General features: G+C 40.5%; 1 protein-coding gene across 1 annotated transcript; it reads left to right on the top strand.

The window, feature by feature from the left end:
* Positions 1 to 1,799: 1,799 nt before the first annotated feature.
* Positions 1,800 to 21,187, top strand: FCRL3 (Fc receptor like 3). The gene is made up of 13 exons (XM_063105854.1): positions 1,800 to 1,833; positions 2,676 to 2,696; positions 3,757 to 3,996; positions 4,467 to 4,727; positions 4,970 to 5,254; positions 6,089 to 6,376; positions 6,758 to 7,036; positions 10,879 to 11,157; positions 11,528 to 11,651; positions 18,750 to 18,904; positions 19,119 to 19,187; positions 20,925 to 20,956; positions 21,044 to 21,187. The coding sequence occupies exons 1-13, from the start codon at positions 1,800 to 1,802 to the stop codon at positions 21,185 to 21,187; spliced, it is 2,211 nt and encodes a 736-aa protein (XP_062961924.1).
* The last annotated feature ends 792 nt before the right edge of the window (positions 21,188 to 21,979 follow it).

Here is a 21,979-nt window from a genome sequence, read left to right as displayed (position 1 = left end):
AACTTCCATAGGGGAAAAAATGGAATGCTATTTGTTTAAAAAAGAGGATGTCTTTTCATTACACGCTCAGGGTTAGCATTTGATCTGAAATCATCTTCCATTTCTAATGTATTGGTCACTTGGAATGGTTATAACTGTCTATCCCAGTAGTTTGACTGCTGAGAATGGTCTGTCTCTAGGTCTAGAACATGCCTTCCCAACAGGGTGATATCACTCTCAAGAGAAAAAAGATTGGTTCACAGGAAGGTGAAAAAATATCTTACCCTTTTTATGTATAAAGCATAACTACTACATATACAGCACATAAACAGATATATAGAACATCTGTGGTATTAAAATTTCATGGAGGAGATGGAGGCCAGAATAAAGAGTTCTAAAAAGCTCTTTAGAGGCATGATAATGAAAAAAAAAGTCTGAGAAACACTAGCCCAGAGTTTCTCATGTCCATTCAATAGTCCCTTAAAAAATATTTATTAAATGCCTACATTTAAGGAAAATTGTTAGAGGCACAGAGGATGTAATGGTGGTCTATTAGACTGTTTTCTGTCGCTTATAATAGAATACTTGAAACTGGGTAATTTATAAAGAAATGAAATTTAATTATTACGGTTTTGGAGCCTGGGAAGTTCAAGGTCCAGGGAACACATCTGGTGAGGGCCACCTTCTGGGTGGGAACTCTCTACCTGGTCCCATGGTGACTCAGGCAATCACATAGCGAGAATGGCAAGAGCTCTTGAACATGTTCACTTGCTCTTCTTATAAACCCATGAGTGTCACTCCCATGCCAATCCAGTAAACCATTAACCCATTACTCTATGAATGGATTAATCCATTCACAATGGCACAGTTCAAGGCCCAACCTTTCAAATACCATAATAGGATTTCCCACCCTCTTAACACTGTTATCAAGGGGATCAAAAGTTTCCAACTCATGAACTTTTGGGGGACATTCAACCCACAGCAAATGGATAAGACAAATATGGGCTCTTAAATATTAGTGGGTGAGAAGACACAAAAACAAGCAACAAAATAGAGAAAATAATTACAAATTGTGATAAATGGTGTGAAAAAGCATACAGGGCCTGAAACAGAAAATAATGGGGTGGGACCTCTGTGATTGCAAGGCAAAGGAAAGCCTTTCTGAGGAGGGCTCTGGCTTTAAAAACAGAGGTTTCTATTTGTATGCTTGTTCATTTATCTCTTAATTTGCACAGATCTGGGTGGAATGTAGGGGCAGTCCCTTTTGCTCATATGCAAATTTCTATTATTTTCCTGTTTAGAAGCTTCATGTCAACTTGTATAAAAGTCAAAAAGGCTTTTGCATCTGCTTTGATACCTTGACTTTGTGTAACTCATACCACAAAGTCATCAGGCATGCCTATGTTAGGATCCTCATGTAGAACCAAAAGCTGTGTGAATTTGAGAGAATAAAGGGGTTTTCCAATTGAGAAATGAAGAAAAAGTTATTTGAATACTAGCAAATTCACAGCTTGGCATTTTCAGAGAACACAGACATAGCCTTGTAAATGTTTTTTCTGAGAGACCTGAACTGTTAGAATATGACCAACATCTAGAAATGCACAACTGCTAGTATTGAAGTGCAAAGAGCATTTAGGAAGGCAGCCATGTTCATAAGTTGAGAACCCAAGGCAGGGTGCGATGCTAATTTCTTCTACTTCTGCTTTTAATTCTTACAGGTCTCAACTGAATAGTCACCATCGATCCTCTTTCTTGAATACAAGATAAGCCTGACTTTTGGTAAGACAGACATTCCCTGCCCTTAGCAGAGCCAGGTCCCCATGCATCTGAGGCTGCTGCTACTGCTAATCCTGGGTGAGTAGATGGGCTGGGCAGGGACAGTGACCTCAGTTCCTAAAGCTGGCCAGGAGAAAAGTTAAGGAGCTTCTATTTCTGCTTCCACTTGGGGTTCAGAGACAGAGAGCAAGAAATGGGAAATGAGCAGAGCTGGGTTCCCAGGAAAAGCAAAAGACACTGAATGCTACCATCAGAGCAAGCCAAGTATGTTGCCCTTGGTTTCTCACCCATTGCCTTTTTTTCTCTCATAGGAACCTTGAACTTTTCTTTCTGCCAGACCACAACTCTACATTCCTTTTTCTTATCCTCAAACAAAATAATTTTTCAGATAAACAGTTACCTTCAAAACTGTGGCTAGTGAGAGGTCTACGGAGAACCATAACTCCCTTCCTGAGGTTTTAAGCCAAAATGTAACCAGAGATTTAAAATATAGGAGGAACAGTAGGAAGAAAGTTCAAGACATGAGCAGAGCATAAGCCATTTCTCCAAGTCCTTGCCTGCCTCTGCACTGCTCAGTTCAGGCTAGAGAAGAGACGGAAGGAAACAAGTGTGAAGCAGTAGCAAAGAGAGGGCCAGGGCTGTGGCCGCGAGTCATGCCATGTTTATAGCGGATTTTTTCCTTCCTTAAAAACCTATTAAACTAACCTTTTTTTAAATGAATAAATAAATAAATAATTTGCAGGCTACTTTTTCTTGTTGTTTAGGGGTGATGGGTGATATAGAATGGGAGTGAAGAATTGGGAAAGAAAAGCTAAAGAAGCAGTCATGGCTGGGTTGGTTAGAAAATTTCTGAGTGTCTAATTGAAAAGATTCAGGAAACATTGCTCTGTGCTAATCTTTGAATCTTGGCTCCCTCACAGCTCCGGAAAGAGAACAATCAGGTGAGTTTCCTCTTCTCTTTGTTCCTCCCGACCTCTAAGCCTTGGTCCCCTCGGCTAGCTCAGCCTGTCCCAGCGCCTGTAAATGAGGGCTGCAGAGTTGTGCCAACGTCAGTGGCCTTGCCGCTCTGGCGTCCAACATGTCACTATGCTGGGGGAATAGACCCTCTTCTGACTTCTCCAGTCTCCAGCTCTTTCCCCATTACTGAGATGCCTCAGTGTAGATAGGAAGGAAGCATTCACAGAGGGAAGGGCAGAGGCAGCAGGCTGACACTGAGAGACAATCAGATCTGACCTCTATTCCCTAAGACCTCTCCCTGTGTATGTCCAAGCTAGTGCCGCTATGAAAGGACATAGAAATAGCACCCATTGACAGAGGAAAATGCTACAGTAAAATCTTTATACATCTTCAAAAGGAGCTCATGTCACTGGGCCTCGGTGTCTGGGTCCATCAGCCAGTTGCAAATCTATGCACAAGTCTCGTTTCTCAAGCAGCCCATCCTCCTTTGTTCAAATAGTTTATATCCCTCAATTATTGATTGTGTTCAACTTAGAAAGTGGAGAAAAGTTGCCTTCCCCATAGAATCTCAAACTAAGCAAAGCTTAAAAGTAATGAAAGTGAAAAATATCTTGTTTGTTAAGTGTTAACAACCAAGTATGAAGTGGTATTCTAGAGTTTAGAAAATGTTTCTGCAGTATGTACATCCCAGGTTCACTTTTTCCCTGACAGGAATGCATAGAACACTTCAGAATCAGCCCACCCTCTGAGGCCTTCACAATGTTTGTGCAACTACAAATGACATCTCCCAAGCTTTTCTCAGCCCATACCAGGGACCTGAGAACTGTCCCCTAGGACACCCACTTGCCTACCTCTAGGCTAGGCAGAGGAAGAGGAAGAATAGATTCTGTCCAGTCATTTCTCCAGGTTGTTTCTGCTCCATTTCCAACCCTGGTTCTGACTGGGAATTAGCCTATGGAAGCTCCTAGCTGCAGGCTGGGCCTCCTCTGTCCTGTACCCTCTCATTCAGCTGCACCTGTCTCCATGTTTCCACTTCCTTTTCAGGAGTGCCTCCAAAAGCTGTACTTTTCTTCAGTCCTCCATGGTCCCCGACCTTCGAAGGAGAGAGCGTGACTCTCACATGCAGGGAATCCCATTTTCCAGCCAGGGAAGATGTATATTGGTATTATAATGGAAACTCATTTAAAAAATCCAAAGTGATTCAAATTCGAAAGTCTGGATATTACCAATGCAAGACCCAAAGATCCTCCCTCAGTGATGCTGTGCATGTGGAATTTTCATCTGGTGAGGAGGGAGAGGGGAGTCTCTGAAGTCAAGCCACCAGACAGTGTCTGAGGGTGAGGTTAATGCAGGGATCCCAGGCAGAGTTGCAAACAGGCTCGGGGATGTTCAATGTGCTGACCACGGGGCGAAGATAAGGAGACAGGGCGGTAGCACTAGTCATCTCCTCTAGTCGGAGAAATGTTGGCAACCCAGAGGCCACCAGGAAGAAACAGACCCAGGTCTGAAGAAAGGTATGGGATAAAGTTCTTCTTTGTTTAAGGACACGTGTGCACATTTCTCCAGGACATCTTCTGGGAATTAGTTCACTCTCCTAGGGCAGGGGAGAATCTGGTGTTAAGGCCATGTTGGAAACGTTGCTAGGGGATATTGGCAGGCATGTGTGGGCTGTAGCTCTTGCCTGATAGGCAGAGATGAGAATGAAGAAAGAAGCAGCAGGGGCTAAATTGAGTGTGTTCCTCCACTCTTTGCAGACTGGCTGATCCTCCAGGCTCCACACCCTGTCTTTGAAGGAGACAATGTAGTTTTGAAATGCCAAGGCAAAGATGAAAATAAAATTAGTGAAAGGAATTACTACAAAAATGGAGAACAACTTCATATTTCTAAGAACTCAAACTCCATCTTACTAACTTCAGTCTCCAGGGACGATAGTGTATATCATTGTAGAGCTTCAGGGAAATATCTTTTGAGATCATGGAAAGAAACTTCAAAACATCTAAGGATCCAAGTTCAAGGTAATGTTTATACTCCTGCGGGTAATAGGGCTTGGCAGGAAACAGAATGGGTGGGATTGAGGGAGGGTGTTCATCCATGAGGACTTTATGAAAAGTCTCCTCCTACAGACCAGCAATAGCAGGGAGATGTTTCCATCTGCATCGTTCTCTATCTAGTGATGGCTGGTGCTAAAAACTCAGGTGCATTTCTCTGGGAGTCCTGAGCTTTGCTGCCCTGCAATTGTGTTTTTTCTTCTTTCTAGAGCTCTTTCCAAGTCCTGTGCTGACAGCTAGCTCCTCCTTGCCCACGGAGGGGAGCCCCATGACTCTGACCTGTGAGACCCAGCTCTCTCCACAGAGGCCAGATGTCCAGCTCCAGTTCCGCTTCTTCAGAGATGTCCATATCCTGGGGTCAGGCTGGAGCAGCTCTGCAGAGCTCCAGATCCCAGCCACGTGGAGTGAAGACTCAGGGTCCTACTGGTGCGAAGCAGAGACAGTGACTCACAGCATTGTAAAGAAGAGCCAAAGATTCCAGATACACGTGCAGAGTGAGTGTCTAAGGGGCTGCTCTTCCAGAGTGAGAGCTGAGGAGAGGAGAGCAGAACAGTGCCATCTCCTACCCCCTGCAATGGTAGACTTAATAGAGAGGAGCACCCAGCTATCCTGGTATCCTTCCTTCTGTAGGCTCAGCATTGGCCTAAATTTCCTAGAACATTCTCTTCCATGTAGGTAAGGTAATAGTAGCTATTGATCAGTTACTAGGTGCCCAACCCTATGGCACTCAAAAGATGGCAGAGATATACAGGATATATTCTCTCATGAATCAATAGACAACTAGAAACACAGCTGACAGCATGCAGTTTCGAGAAGTCCTTATGATGCTTCCATTTGTTGACCAAAACTCATACCGAAATAATCAGAAAAGAGAAAAATGAATATGATATGCAATAGTCAGAGAAGAATGTGGGGACATGGAGGTGCAACTGAAAGAGTCTTGAAGGATATGAGAGAGGTTTGGATTCTGAGTAAAGTCACATCAGGATAAAAGTAACATCTCTAGTCTTTTCTATTATTCTATAGTCTATTGGTGCATCAAGGCTTCCTTACAGATAAATGCCCATAAAATGTGACTGCAGGCAACGTTAGGTTTAGGAAGATCTTGACCCTGTAACCACATTCCCCAGGGATGGGAATCTTTTTGAGAGTGGGGAGGGATATTGCTCTCTTTATAATAATATACAGAATCAATTTCTTATTTCCTACTTTGGACCCCTGCCTATTGTAGCTGCTGCTATTTGCCTATTGATGGCAGCACCAGCCTTCTCCTTGACCTTGAGGTCCCTGCCATTGGGACCATCACATGTCATCCTGTGTCCTCCCAGGAGTCCCTGTATCTGATGTGAATCTAGAGATCCAGCCTCCTGGGGGGCAGCTGGTTGAAGGAGAAAACCTGACCCTGATCTGCTCAGTAGCCAAGGGCACAGGTACTATCACATTCTCCTGGCACAGAGAAGGAATAGTACGAAATGTGGGCAGGAAGGCCCAGAGCTCCCTGATGGCAGAGCTGCAGATTCCCAACATGAAGGAGCACAATGCAGGGCGGTACTACTGTGCAGCTGACAACACTCACGGCCCCATCATCAGCCAGCGGATTACAGTCACTGTGAGAAGTAAGTTTCTGATTCCTTTTACTCAGCCTTAGTTTGCAAGCCAGGGTTTAGGTTCTCTGTCAACGGCGAGGATCTTCTGAAGGGGGCAAAGGAACAGAAATGTGAAGATTTAAAAGGTACTCAAGGAATGGCAACGATGGAAGAATAACTTGAAGACACTCTACTCCTTGCAGAGAGGACTGAGTAGCGATGAAAACAAAAGTACTCAGGATTACTTCTCACAGTTTTGGGACAAGGCTTCTGATTATTAGATGAGGAAAGTGTGGCCAGTGGGAAACAGAAACAATAAAGGGTTGTGTCTATTTCTAGGCTCCTTGAGTGGGGCTATGAATCTGTCACAGCATTGGAGTCCCTTTCTGACAGCACTTTTGTCTCCCTCAGTTCCAGTGTCTCGCCCTGTCCTCACCCTCAGGATGCCCAGGACCCAGGCTGTGGTGGGGGACATGGTGGAATTTCATTGTGAGGCCCTGAGAGGCTCTCCCCCAATCCTGTACCAGTTTTATCATGAAGATGTCACCCTGGGGAGGAGCTCAGCCCCTTCTGGAGGAGGAGTGTCCGTCAAGCTCTCCCTGACCACAGAATACTCTGGAAACTACTCCTGTGAGGCTGACAATGGCCTGGGAGTGCAGCACAGTCACAGAGTGAGTCTCAAAGTCACAGGTAAGCAGGATATGGCCACAGCAGTTAACAGCCAACAACAGGGTATGTCTTCTCATGAACAGAGCTCCACTGGGGTATTTGCTGGCATGATATCCCAGCAGATACCTCACTTTTTCTGCCTCCACCTAGGAGTTCTGGGATTCTTTCTTGTGATTCCACACTCAGTAACAGACCATTCCTTTATTTCTTCTGTCATTGTCATCAATAGCCAAATAATCCACACAGTTTTTTTCTAGTAGAGGCACAGAGACTTTCCAAAATACCAGATATATGGTGATAGTTCAACAATTACTGACTGTATTAGTCAGAGTTCTCCAGAGAAAGAAAATCAATAGGATATGTTATAAATATAAGAGAAGGGCTGTATTAGAAGAATTAGCTCACATGATTGTGAAGAGAAGTCTCACAATAGGCCATCTGCAAACTGGATGCCTGTATGTGGCTCAGTCCAAGTCCAAAGGCCTCAAAACCAGGGAAGACAATGGTGTCCTTGGTGTAAGTCCCAGAACACAAAAGTTGAAGAGTCTCAAGCTGTGACATCCACAGACAGGAGAGAAGAGCATCTCCTAGATCCAGCGGATAGAGGGAGTGATTTGCCTTTTTTTTTTTTTTTTTCCGTTTTTTGTTTATTCTGGGCCCCCATTGGATTGGATGGTTCTGGCCCATATTGAGGGCAGATCTTTCCCACCCAGTCCACTCAAGTTCTCATGCCAATCTCTCCTGGAAACACTCTCACAGACACACCTAAAAAAGATAGCTTTACCACGTTTCTCGGCATTCCTTTATCTAATCAAGTTGACATCTAAAATTAACCTTCACACTGACAAAGGAACGTGGTTTAAAAATTCTATTTCTGAATTCCTTTGTCCAGGAAAAATGACCATGCCATTTCTTGGCATTGTTTTCTGCCCCTACCCTGATCCAATCTAAATCCCTACTTGGTTCCGTGGACTGTTAAGCAAAGTGTCTCTTCCTGTGGATAACACCATCCATCAGAGCAGCAGGGCTCTCTCGTGGCCTCCAGATTCCAGTGACCTATCTGGCCTTTTTACTTTCTCCAAATGCCTTCTGACTCTTTGAGGTCAGTAGTCTGATTTAATCTGATGTCCTCAGTATCCCCTAACAAAATTTTTCTTCACCAGGGTCACCAAGTCATCTTGTATTTCTCACTTCCAGCCCATATTGGCAATGAGCCATGAGCCCAGCAACTTAGGAGAGATCCTCCTGACCCCCTGGTCCAAACCATTGTTATTTCAAAGTGCCCAGAATTTGGAGGGTGGAATAGGGCACCGGGACATAGGAGAAGATAGCAGGATAAAAGATACGGTGATTCCCAGTGACTCAAACCTTTACATTCTCTGGATTTTGCCATAGATTCTTGTTCTCCAAAGATTCCAAACTATTATAACACTTAATGACATTTTGGTTAATAATGACCTTTCCTATGGGTCAAACGTGGGTTATGACTTAGGGAGGTATTAGAACCTGGGAGTGCCAGAGAATATGCTGAAACTGGGATTCCAGTCTCAAACAAGAAAATATTTATTTATACGACCTTGAATGAGCCTCTTTTCTAGTCTTGTCCTCAGTATCCTCACTTATAAAATAATTGAGTCACATAAGTCACAGAAGTACAAAAATTTTTTATCCCACATTACTTTCAGTCAAAAGTATTGAATATGCACCCCGAATATTTATTTACTAATTATATGTACGACTGTACTAACTTAATGTGCACATTGCAAAACAGAGAAATATTAATTAAATAAGGATGAAATAAGCATTTTGAAAACTTTGACTTAGAATCTTGGACTAAAGTTATAATTGAATATACTTCATTTATTTTGAAAACCTTAGTTTACTTCTTGTGGTACAGTTATCTGAGGTCTGTTTCTCAGGTTGGATTACTCCAACTGGTATCAGTGGATGTTGTTGCTTAAAAGCCATCTTACCAATATATGTAGATCCAAGTGGAAGCCGAGCATCACTGTTGGTCTTTCAAATCCATTGGCACTCATTTTTCAATCCCATACACTGTGTAAAGACTTTCATTGAAATTTGGCTAGTAAGTTTACATTTTCCTGGATGTCAACCAGCCACTCTTTTAAAGTAAGTGGGAAGTGCTGCATGTTTGAATTTATAACAAATGGGTTCCAAATGAATTTGGAAGAATAATAATCTAGCTGCAACATTCTGTTTCCATGGCTTTTTAAGGGTGCAGATAGGAATTTTTAAAGTTCACTTATTTACATTTCCTGGTAATAAAACTACACAGAAATGTAAATATTTTCAACAATATTTTATGAAATATTATCTCCATGGCATGAATTTAGAAAAGTATTAACAATATGAGTACCGTTAAAAGGTCACATGTGACATGTGGCCTGAGCAGGAGCACCAACTCGAATATTAGTAAAGCTAAACATGTTTCTTACTTTCAAGCTGGAAACTAAATGTTCTTAATATATTCTTATATTTTCTTTTCACACCCCAATGAGACATCTTGCACCCCACCTTGGAGACCACTGAACTTGATGGTCTTGGTCTCTTTCAGCCCTAGAATTCTCCAATTTTAGCGGAATGTGCATATGATACCAGAGTTCAGTGAGCCCTGGAGGAAGGCATGCAATGGAAAAAGCTGGGGATCTGCTCCCAGAATGCAGAAGCCCAGAGATGTGGGTGGAAAGGCACACCAAGATGCACAAAGCAGCATATAAAGACTTCACCCTCAGACCCTCTGCATCCCGCCCAGGTCACTTTACATTGCAGAGGACACACAGAAGGGCCAAACAAACCATCTGTTTCAGTTTAGCAGGAATTTACATTTCCGGTACTAGGATTTGGCATCTCTACCATGAGGAGATAGCAGGTGCTATCTTTCTTGCAGCCAGCAGATGGCTCATTTTCAAGTCTAATCATTGCTGTTCAGGGTAAGGTCCCCACGTTCACACTCACTCCCCTTTACCAATCTCTGAAGAAAATCAGGCTGAAGATCTTACCCACCTTCTCTTGCCAATGATGCACACAGCTTATATCTAAAGCACTGCACACAGATTGGTTCATCCAGATTTACTCACAACTTAGCAGAAACAGCAATCTGACAGTTCACATTCCACACTAATGGTTTTCTATTCTTCTCGGTGTCCTATTTCTATACACATGAATTAAAATGGAAATCATTGTTGCTAGTGCTGTATCTGGACATTTTTGTGCCAATTTGTATCAATTCAGTCATCTATTCAATCAATAATTGGTGAATTATTAAGCACTTTTACATGGCAGGCTAAATTCCAGCAGCTGGAAATACAGGAATGAACAGATAAGTCTCCCTTCTTATGGAACTTATGTTCTATTGAGGGAATCAGATACACAACAGTTCTAGATAGATGAATGGGCAGATAGGTAGATCGTAGATAGTGCTAAATGCTATGTAGAAAAATAAAGCAAGGTTTGGGTGGAGAGTAATGAGGTCCTACTTTAGACAGGTGTGAAAGTCTTGGTCTTAGAGCTGAGATTCAGGAATGATCAGAAAAAAACCTTGATCTTAGTTATTATTTCTGTTGATAATAACAGCTATCATTTATTGAACACTTTACACACATTATTCTTACTAAAATAGCTTGAGACATAATCTATTATTAGTTCCATTTTACAGAGGAATAAACTGAGACTTAGAGAAATTAAAAATCAATATTACAGAGGCAGAGAAAGAATTAAAGCCCAGGCTTTTCTGAATCCAGGTCCATGTGATTACTACTAAACTATGCTGTATATTCCTTTATTAAGTTCTTTTAAATGCATACTTAAGCAAAACTGCCAAAGAACTATTTTTCCTCCCTCAGTTCCAGTGTCTCGCCCTGTCCTCACCCTCAGGGCCCCAGGGGTCCAGGCTGTAGTTGGCAACATAATGGAGCTTCACTGTGAGGCCCTGAGAGGCTCTCCTCCGATCCTGTATTGGTTTTATCATGAGAATGTCACCCTGGGGAACAGCTCAGCCCCCTCTGGAGGAGGAGCATACTTCAACCTCTCTCTGACTGCAGAACATTCTGGAAATTTCTCCTGTGAAGCTGCCAATGGCCTGGGGGCCCAGCGCAGTGAGACAGTGGCACTCAAAGTCACAGGTGGGTTAATGGTACCCGGACTAAAGGTTACAGTTATGGTCAATAAAATATTTTTCCAATAGATCGTACATATTCTACCAGTGTCAAGGAGTTTTTGAACATTCACACCAAGGCCTAGAGCTTCTGGAGATTGATATTGATTTCATGGAGGAGAGGGAAAGGAAATAAAATTTAATCTTATATTCTGCTAACCACCCTTTAGATGCCATTGTTTTGAATAATTACAAATTATACTGGTGGTAATTCAAATGGAGAAAGAAGAATTTGGCAAATACCTGCCCTGATAGATCTCTAGCTCCTACCTGCATGGCTTTTGTCTAGATTCAAAACTCTTTGCTACTGAAACTCAAGTATAGATCTCCCCACTCAGGGACTTCCAGGATCAGAACTGGCCTTACCACTGCTGGAGTCATCGGGGGGCTGCTCGGCATCCTTGGTCTCGCCACTACTGCTGCTCTGCTGGGTCACCTCAGGACCCAGAGGAGATTGGGTGGGTGTCTATGTCTTACCTTTTGATGTTGTGACTTTTTCCATTGCTATAAAAATTTGGAGTTGTGTAATGCATCCTATAAATGCCAATTATTCCCTTCCAAGTACTAGACACTCAGTTCTACAGTACTGCTCACTGTCATTCTGTATGTAATAGTCACAGAAAAGATAGGATAAACTTCTCAATGAAGTTTTTACCTCATGTATTTAATTTGAGATTTAAGTGTGAGATAGCAGAGTTTTGCTTCCAATTAAAAATTAGAAAGTTAATTATTAACTGTGTCATCTCTATTCCAAAGCTTACTGAAAACAAAAAGGACAAAAAAAGTAGAGAAACCCCTTCATTTGTAACAAAGAATGAAAAATCATCATAGTACAAACCATAAACTCTGAGATATATTTGGATACCAGCCAAATATAGTGACTCTTGGATACAATTAATAGAGAATGCTGAGAATGAGATTAAAAATTCAATTTCTGATTGTTGATAGTATATAAAATACAAATGGTTTTGGTACATTAATTATATATCCTGAAACCTTGATAAACTCACTTATTAGTTCTAGTATCTGTTTTATAGATTTTTTCAGATTTTCTGCATGGATGATCATGTTGCCTGCTAATAAAGACAGTTTTACTCCTTTCTTCCCAGTCTTTTTTTTTTTTTTTTTTTTTCTTTTCTTTTTTCTGATCAGTAAGAAGATCATAACCCTTGGCTCAGTGCTGTCTGCACCATGCTCAGCCAGCGAGTGCACCAGCCATCCCTATATAGGATCCGAACCTGCGGCCTTGGTGCTACCAGTGCTGCATGCTCCCAAGTGAGCCACAGGGTCGGCCCCCTTCCCAGTCTTAATTTCTTTTATTTCTTTTTCTTGCTTGATGGCATTGTCTAGAACCTCCTGTATGATGTTGAATAGGAGTGGTGAGAGCACAAGTGGTGTCGTGTTCCTGATCTTAGGGGGAATTATTCAGTCTCTCACCATTAAATATTATGTTAGCTGTGGGGGTTTTTGTAGGTGCTTTGTACCTGGCTGAGGAAACCCCTACTTTTTCTAATTTGCTGAGAATTTTACAGCAATAGGTGCTTGCTAAATGATATTTTTACATTGATTGAAATAATCATATGATTTTTTAAAAACTTAATATAAGGCAAATTTTGAATGTTGAAGCAGCCCTTGCATTTCTGGGGTCAATCCAACTTGGCCATGATTGTTGGATATGATTTGCTAAAATTTTGTTAAGAAGATTCACTCCATGCTTATGGGGGATATTTGTTGGAAGTTTTCTTTCCTTGTCATGCCTTTTTATGACTTGGTGTTGAGGTAATACCCACTAATTTATCACTTCCAGTTTTTTCATTCCTTTTTGAATATGCATATTTCCACCTGGTATCATTTTTGCTCTGCCCAAAGGACTTCTTTTAACATTTCTTATAGTGTGGGTCTGCTGGTGAGCTTGACTGGTAGTGTTGCTCAGTTCTCCTACGTCCTTACTGATTTTCTGTCTACTTGATCTACCAATTATTGAGATAGAGATATTGAAATCTTTACCTAAAATTATGGATTTGTCCATTTCTTCTTGCAATTCTATTAGGTTTTACTTTTAAAATTTTATGTGACTTATCAGGTGAATAAATGTTTGAAATTGTTATGTGTTTTTGATGAATTAACCACTTTATCCTTATGAAATAGTCTTCTTTATACTTCGTAGGATTGTTTACTCTGAAATCATCTTTGTCTGATATTAATGTATTCATATAATTAGTGTTAGCATGGAATTTATTCTTCCGTCCTTTAACTTTTAACCTCTTTGTGCCCCTGTATTTAAAGTGCATTTTAATAGATAGTGTATGGTTAATTCATGCTTATTTTAAAGTGCAATATAACAGTCTCTACCTTTTAAATGAAGTATTTAGACCACTTACATTAATGTAATTATTGATATGGTGGGATTTGTCTGTTTTTCTATTTGTTCCATTTTTTTTCCTCTTCCTTTTTTTCTATTTACTTTAGGATCAATTGAGCATTTTTATGATTCCATGCTATTTCCTTTGTTGGCTTATTAGCTATAATTATTTGTTTTGTGATTTTAGTGATTTTTTTAGAGTTCATAGTATGCATCTTTAACATATCACTGTCTATCTTCAAGTGATATTATATCACTTCACATATAGTATAAGAATCCTACTGTACTGTACTTCTATTTTCTCCCCCCAGCTACATTGTTACTATTTTTGTAAACAATAATTCATCTTTTAAAGATATCTACATATGAGAAAAATATTTTGGGGGGAGTGAAGTTATCTTTTTTTTATTATTGGTTATGAATATTCATGAGATACAAAGCTGATTGTCACCCCTCATGCACATGATGTGAGGGCCAGATTCATACTGGCAGCATGCCCATTACCCCAAATTACACTTATACCCCATGTCCCCTACCCAATTATCCACACCCTCCCCCTTTTTTCCCCCCACTCCACTTTGTAGCCCAAGGAATGTTCTCTCCCTCTGCAAGTCCAACGCACTACTGTGGTCTTTCTTTCCTTCCTTCTGTCTCTTTTAGCTCCCACATATGAGTGAGTACATGCGGTATTTATCTCTCTGTGCTTTGCTTATTTCACTCAACATACGTATCTCCAGGTTCATCCATGTTGCTGCAAATGGAAGTATTTCATTCTTTTTTATGGCAGAGTAGTATTCCATGGTGTGAGAAAAATATTATGTGTTTACTACATATTGACAGTTGTAATATTCTTTATTTCTTTTTGTATATCCATATTTCCATCTGGTATTATTTTCTTTCTGCCCAAGGGACTTCTTTTAACATTTCTTTTTCTTTTTTTTTTTTTTTTTTTGACTGGTAAGGAGGTCACAACCCTCGGCATGGTGTGGTCTGCACCACGCTCAGCCAGTGAGCACACAGGTCATCCCTATATAGGATCCAAACCCACAGCCTCAGCGCTACCAGTGCCGCACTCTCCCGAGTGAGCCACGGGGCAGGCCCTTCTTTTAACATTTCTAATAGTATAGGTCTGTAGCTTTTATATGTCTGTAAAAGTCTTTATTTTTCATTAATCTATAAAATATATCTTTGCTGGTAAAGAATTCTAGGTAGACATTTTTTTCTTTCATTGCTGTAAAGATGTTTTTCCACAATCTTCTCATGTGCATTGTTTCCAACCAGAAATCTGCTGTCATCTTTATCTTTGTTCTTCTGTAACTGCTTTTTATTCTCTGAATTTTTTTTTTTTTTTTATTAATCAGAAATCTTTAAATGTATGAACTCTTTTATTCAGTGTTTTGGCTTGTAAGATCTCAAGACTTTAGATTTTGTAATTGCTAATTCTTTACTTTTTGTCTGGCCCTACATGTGGAATATGACATGGCATCTCCTTTTCTGTCAGGCCAAATGTTTATATAATCTTTTTCTCATGGTTTATACTGAAAACCAAGCAAATAAACAAATAAAACATTTGGACCTCAATTAATAGAAAACCTTACATATTTTCCCTAAAGATTCTGATCAAGCATTTTCCTCTTACTTTTATTTTCAAGTCAATCAATGAGCCTCCATCTGTCTGCTTCTTTGTAAGAAACATGACACCAAACTGATATTTCAAAGCTGCTTAGTATTTTCTTAAATAAGACTACATATGAAATTATGTGTGTGTATTTATAATTTTTTAAATATATAAACAGTGTAAGAACACTAAGCCCAATAGTACTCTTCACAAAACCTGTCATTCATTTAGAGTCTATTATATGCAATGTTATAATTTGTCTAATTCCATCAATTGTTTATTAAGTAAGTACAATTCAACCAATATCATTATAACTATTTTAAAGATGAAGAAATGAAGGTTTGGGAAGTTAAGAAACTTTCCAAATTCACATAGCTATTAAGAGTCAGAGTTAGACCTTAGTTAGGGTCTTCCTAACCCTTGAGTTCATGCTCTCTCCAGTATACCTTGATGACTTGTGAAAGGCTAATTACACCTCCAACTTTCAAATTACTTTTCCTTTTTCTCTCTCATTGTCTGCCTGCGATTTAATTTATTAATCTGTAACATACTAGAAGAAGACACTAGAATTTCAGTGCTGAAGTTAATAATGTTTAAAAACAGATGGCTCAGTTAGTACAACACCAGGGAAGAAAAGAATATTGTCTGTCATTTTATGTGATCCATGTAAACAGAAGCCCAGGTGGTTCTCTCTGCCAGATCCAGAGGAAGTGTTTTATTTATTTACTTTTTTTTCAGAATTTTTTTGAAAGTGCTGTTTTAAGTAACAAATTCATTATGATAGTTCACCAAGCAGCAAGTGGATCTCTGTCTTTCTCTTCTCAAAGTCTTGCCTACTGTACCCCTCATGGCAGATTCTCCTTTCTCATCACTAAGTAGATTTCTCAGGGAGGAGCTCAGACCTTCCAATTTTTTCTAAAAGTGAAGATTTCTGCTCCTTGCCTCAGTTCACCCTAAAAGTTATCAAAAAGAAAGATAAATTTATTGACTCTACAGTTGAACTGCTTGGGTTGAAATTCCAGTAATATAACTTGCCAACAACCTGATATTAGGCAAGTAAATTAAACTGTCAAAACTCCAGGATTTTTTTTTTCTTTTTTCTTTATAATAATATCTACCTTTTAGGAGCTATGAGACAATCTAAATAAACTTCTTAGCATAGTGCCTGGCCTATATGTCCTCAGGAATTATTAGCTGGTATTATAAATAGCCAGCTCTGTGGGTCTCAGTTTTTTCTTTTATAGATGAGGAGATAAACTGATATCCAGATGCATCCTGGGACTGAGGTAACCCACCCACAGGGAAGATACTGGTTGTTGATTGATGTGTATTGCCATTGCTCTGAGGAGAGAAATATAGGCCCAGATCAGGACTACACACCTCCAGCTTAACTCAGGAGGCCTGGTCCCCAAGGACATGGCTTGCGGGCGTTGTTCAGTTATTTTTCATGGGAGTCAGTGCTGGTTTGTTCACTTTGTGTTCTCTGAGCCCAATAAGACAGATATAAAGACAGATGAAAAAGGCAGCTGACAGGGATGGGAAACTGGGAGGCAGCTTATTATAGCGGTAGGCCAGAAGGACTTCAATATATCAGTGATGATGGAAACCTTCTATATTTTTAAGGCTGACAGGGTAGACTTCAAGATTAGACTTACTTTTTATAAAACTGTCAACTTGTCCTTTTTTTTTTTTTTTTAGCTAGTAAGGGGATCACAACCCGTGGCTTGGTGTCATCCACACCACGCTCAGCCAGCGAGCACACTGGCTATCCCTATATAGGATCTGAACCCACGGCCTCGGCGCTACCAGCGCCAAACTCTCCCGAGTGAGCCATGGGGCCAGCCCAACTTGTCATTTTTTTTAGTTCTCAAAGTACATACTTTGTTTAACAAATCTGTATTTGACTATTTTCAACTGCTAGTCATGGCACTGGGAATACAAAAAAATTAAGACAAGATCTTCAACCTCAAGTACCACATCCTTTCAGAAAGGATAGAGTGAGAGACAAACATGAAAATAGATAGTTATGATACAATGTAGTTGTTTTAGTATTAAATGGTTATATGTGCATGGAGGCAGGTCACTTAACTCAGCCTTTTGGCATCAGAGGAAGCTCTGGAGGAGGAAAGATAGGTTGGAATTAGCCAGGTGGAAAAGATGGAAAGATGAGGTATGGAGAAACCATATTTACCCCCAATGACGTTCAGTTCAGTGCCACTGAAATGGATTTGTAGGGATCACAATGAGAAATAGAGAGGATTGAGCTTACTGTGATAGTCCCATTGATTCATACTTGTGTGCGGATTCTGTGTCAATTTTAAGCCCTGCTGGCCTCTGTAGGTCTCAGGCTCCTTGTTTTCTAAGTCATAGGGCTGCAGTCAGGATAGAAGAAGGGGTGTGGAGGAAGAACTTAGTCCCGAGTTACATATTAACATGTCTCGCTTCTGCTGCTCACTCATAGCTACTTGGAGTTGCTATTCGCGTAGCTGTTAATGATTGAAATGATTCAGAATAAGTACGATTCAGGGCAATTGTCTTCTAAGACCCCACCTTCCTCACCTATAATGTGACATGGGGGAGGTGGAGCTGGATGTTCCCTAAGATTGCCAATACTGAGATCTACAATCAATCTGATAATAGGATAGAGCACTCTAACGTAGAGCATATTATCCACACAGCTCACTTACCATCAATGTGCCTTTGTTTTGCAGGAGAACTTTCTGCCACTGGAACATCTAGGTGAGGTCTCCACTTGTGCGGCCAACATTTTCATGATTTATTTATACCTACAAGACAGGAACATGGAATTATGTACATTTTAAGAAGATTTTAATGGACTTTATATTAACATTTTAACCTTATTATGGAATCCAAAAATGTGATCAGAAGGCCACTTTCAGTCATATTTGTGAATAATACTCACTTGACGTCTACTTCGTCACAGGATGCATTTTGTTTGTGATCCATGTTAATTTATCTGCTTCCTTAAAAGTGCTCCAGTAGAGAATTGATCACTAATGACATCATCTTTTATAGGCTCCAATTAATTAATTCCCTCATTCCTCATTCCTCCACTCATACATCCATTTTAGGAAATGATTATTGAATGCTAACAAAATTCAATTCACAATATTAACTGCAGAAAAAAATTAGCTTAAAAAACAAAAAACAAAAACAAAACAAAAAAACCACAATGCTTTTCTTGAAGAGCCCTCATAATATCTTACAGGAAAAGTAGATTATTACAATATGAGGTAGGAAATTAAAAGAAGCCTTTTAGAAAAGACAGAGATTATGTTTTTTAAGAGTTTAGAAGTCTTTTTATATAAATATTTAAGCTTTTATATTTTTAAAATTAGCCAAATATGATTTTTTACCATATGAAAGAGGCCCTCAGACTGTGAGGCTTTTGCTCTCTGTCCTTGCCTGGCCTGTCCTGCCCTGAATCTTGTGCCACACTCCTTTGGGTATTTTCTCAAAAGAGCCATGCAGAAGCAGCCACAATATTTTTACATGAATCATGCTGAGCTCTGTGCCTTTTTGGATGTTGATTTCCCTGAGATTTTGAGTAGTTCACAAGTACTTTTTATCTATTGTCTCTTTCCTCTCTGTCACATTACAGTCCCAAAGAGTGTCCCGAGCCTTCCTCGTCCAGGCCTTTCAGCATAGACCCCCCAAATCCCATCTACTCTGAGCCTCCAACCCAGATGGCACTGCAACCAGTGTACAGCAATGGTGAGGACTTTCTTTATTGGTGGGGGGCTCCAGATTTGAACATGGGAGGGTGGAGGAGCAACAGCCCATGGCCTTGTCATATCCAATTTAAAAATGACATTCCTAACATTATATTGGGGACAGTAGATGGCTATAAACTTGATGGCTGGGAAGGAGAGTCTAGAATTTGGGCTCTTGACTATAGCAAACTATGATATTGTATCTTTTTTCACAGTAAATCCTGGAGATAGCAACCTGGTTTATTCCCAGATATGGAGCTTCCAGCATACAAAAGAAAATTCAGGTGAGATACCTTTCAGACAAGTAGAGGTGAGCTGGCAATCTATCATGATGAGCTTGCCCCTAGCACATTCCAAGAGGGATCTCAGGATGGAAAAGAGATGCTACCCTTGGGAAAAGAGATGCTATCTTTGGGAAAACCCTTTATATCAGGGTTTCTCAGCTTCAGCACTTATTGACATTTGGACCCGGATAGTTCTCTGTTTGCAGGAGCTGTTCTGTACATTTTAGAATGCTTAGCAGCACTCCTGGTTTCTGTGTACTAGATGCCTGTAGCACCTCCCCAAAATGTGACAACCAGCAAGGGGTTATCAGATCCAGCAAGAGGTCTTTGATCAAAGAGTCATCTTAAACACAAGTCCAACATGGAAGGCTTTACCTGTTTCTCCTATATTGTCAATCATATAATCTATCAACTCCCTCTTACCTGTCCACACTGCCACTATTACCCCATAAACTCTCTGAGGACAGACTCTGTGACTTTTTAACTAGTGTATCCATAGCATCTAGCTCATGCTTGCAAAACTGGAGGTCCCCTGAAATATTTTTGAATGAATTAATGAATTAATTATTTTTTTGAATGAATTAATAAACACTAAATTAAGCCTCTCAGAATCTAATGTGTAGACAATTGTAATTCTCTTAACTGGTCTTTTTATTTCTAATCTTGTTCTCTTCCAAGCTTCCAACAGTCTGTTTCCAGCATGATCCTTCTGAGATGCACCATTGATCATATCAGTGCCTAGATTAACTATCATCAGTGACTCTCCATTTCAAAGCATGACCCTTTCCTCTCTGCACTTTACACCTCCTCCATCTTTGCCTTATGTCCTTATTCTACCAGTACTGAACTCGGCATTTTCATGCTTTGGCACTCATGCTTCTTATTTGTCCTGAAATGTCTTTGCTCCTCATTTACCTGGTGACCCCTGCTCACATTTGAGGACACAGCTCAGGTACCACTGTGAAACTCACAGTGATTCTCTCCACCTCTCCCCAAATCCTAACCTCGGAGGAACTGATTAGTCTTTGTGGCAACAGCATTGTTCAATATGTGTTTCCACCTTGGTGCACATAAATATTGCATTTGTTCCCATGTCTATTTCTCCCCTTCAAAATTGTAGGCTCCTTGATCATATGGACTGAGTTTCTGCCATTTCTGTCTCCTTGTAACTTACCTAATGCCTATTAGAAGGTCATTGTTCAATAAATGCTTCTGGGATGAATATGAATAAATAAATTAAAAAGATACAAAGAATCCCTTGGAAGGATAAAAGAAATGCACACGCTGAATTTTCCTAGTGCTCCACTGCAAATCTTTGGCTTCTTGAGAAACTGCTGTGTGGTCTTAGAATGCCAACCCCTTCTCTGGCCTCTTCCAAATTTCTTGTGCAAAGTGAAGTAAATCATATTTTTCTCCTTCTCCCAGATGATCAATACAGTCATAGAGACCCATGACGGGTGACGGGAGGTGCTCTGCTAGGGTTGTGACAAGCAGAGGAGCAAGAAGGAAATCATCATGAAAGTCGTTCTAGGCATTCGGTAGGCAGAGGAAAGGCTTTAATAGTGTGTGTACATATTGAGGGGAGGAGGACTTTTTCTGTAAGGGCTTAGAAGAATTCAGCAGAGGAAACAGTCAGGAGACAAGAAGCAGAGGTAAGATTGGCTTGAAATGCATTGCAGGTAGATTGTAAATTGGAATATATTGCCCGCAGTTTAATACTTTTCTCCCACCCAACAGCAAATTCACCCAGGGTACATCGGGAGGATGAGGTGAGTCACATTTCCTGGCTTTCTTTTCTCTCTGCTCTTCCTCACTTGTGTTTAGGTACTTATTGTTTGTGGGGTTTTTTTCACCAGGAACCAGCAGTCTTTTATTCAGAGTTGAAGAAGGTGCAGCCAGGTGACTCTGCAAGGCAGACCAGCAGTAGCGGCAGTGTCCACGAAGATGACACAGAAAACTACGAGAATGTCCCATGTGCATCATCTGCCTCAGCCCACTAGCCCCCTACCCAGAGTAACATGCAGAGACCCCAGGGAGCAGCCTGTGCCATTCTTTCTGCTCTCTCCAAGCATATACCATCCCTCTCTCACAGACTGTCTCCCAGGCGATGCGAGGCTGTGCAAAAGGTCTGCCAACCTCGTCCGTGCCTGAGTCTGTGTGTTCTCTAGGAACAGAGTGGGCAGTATTTGAGTAAGCACTGCATTCTTTTCACAGTGGAGACATGTGGCAGGGCAGGGGGCCCTTAGCTCCTAGGGCTGAGGAATAGAAAAGGAGGGAGAAATGGCCTAGCAAGGATCACAAGGGTACAGTCATGACCACTTGACTTAAGTGTGATTGAAAGCTCTTAATGTGCTATCTCTGCATAAATGCTTGGCTCTAAACATTTTGTTCTTGTTTGTGTGTGACTGATAGCGGCATTGCTGATGTTTTGGTGTATGTGCTGTATTCTTGCTACCAAATTGGAAACAACCAAAACAAGCTATAAAAAAAGATCTTAAGGTGACTCCATCTGAAGTACATTTCTGCACTTATAAAATGACATTCCCAATGAAATCAACAGTAGTTGTAATGAAAAATTGCTTTATGTTTTATTAAATTAGAATCTCTGCAGTCTGGTTCAATATGTGACTTCTCCACTCCCCCTGTAGAGAGACCGTATGTGCAAAGAATAGCATTACTTGTAATTTTTGCTTTGTGACATACTCTCATCATTTTCTAAGCATAACCTATTCTTAGTTAGCTGATCAGTTTTTAATGTTTTATAAGCTCCTATTAACCCCAAAACAATAACC

The sequence above is a fragment of the Cynocephalus volans genome, chromosome 8 (assembly GCF_027409185.1).
Source record: "Cynocephalus volans isolate mCynVol1 chromosome 8, mCynVol1.pri, whole genome shotgun sequence".
NCBI classification, from domain to species: Eukaryota; Metazoa; Chordata; class Mammalia; order Dermoptera; family Cynocephalidae; genus Cynocephalus; species Cynocephalus volans.
This window is presented reverse-complemented; position numbering and strand designations above follow the sequence as displayed.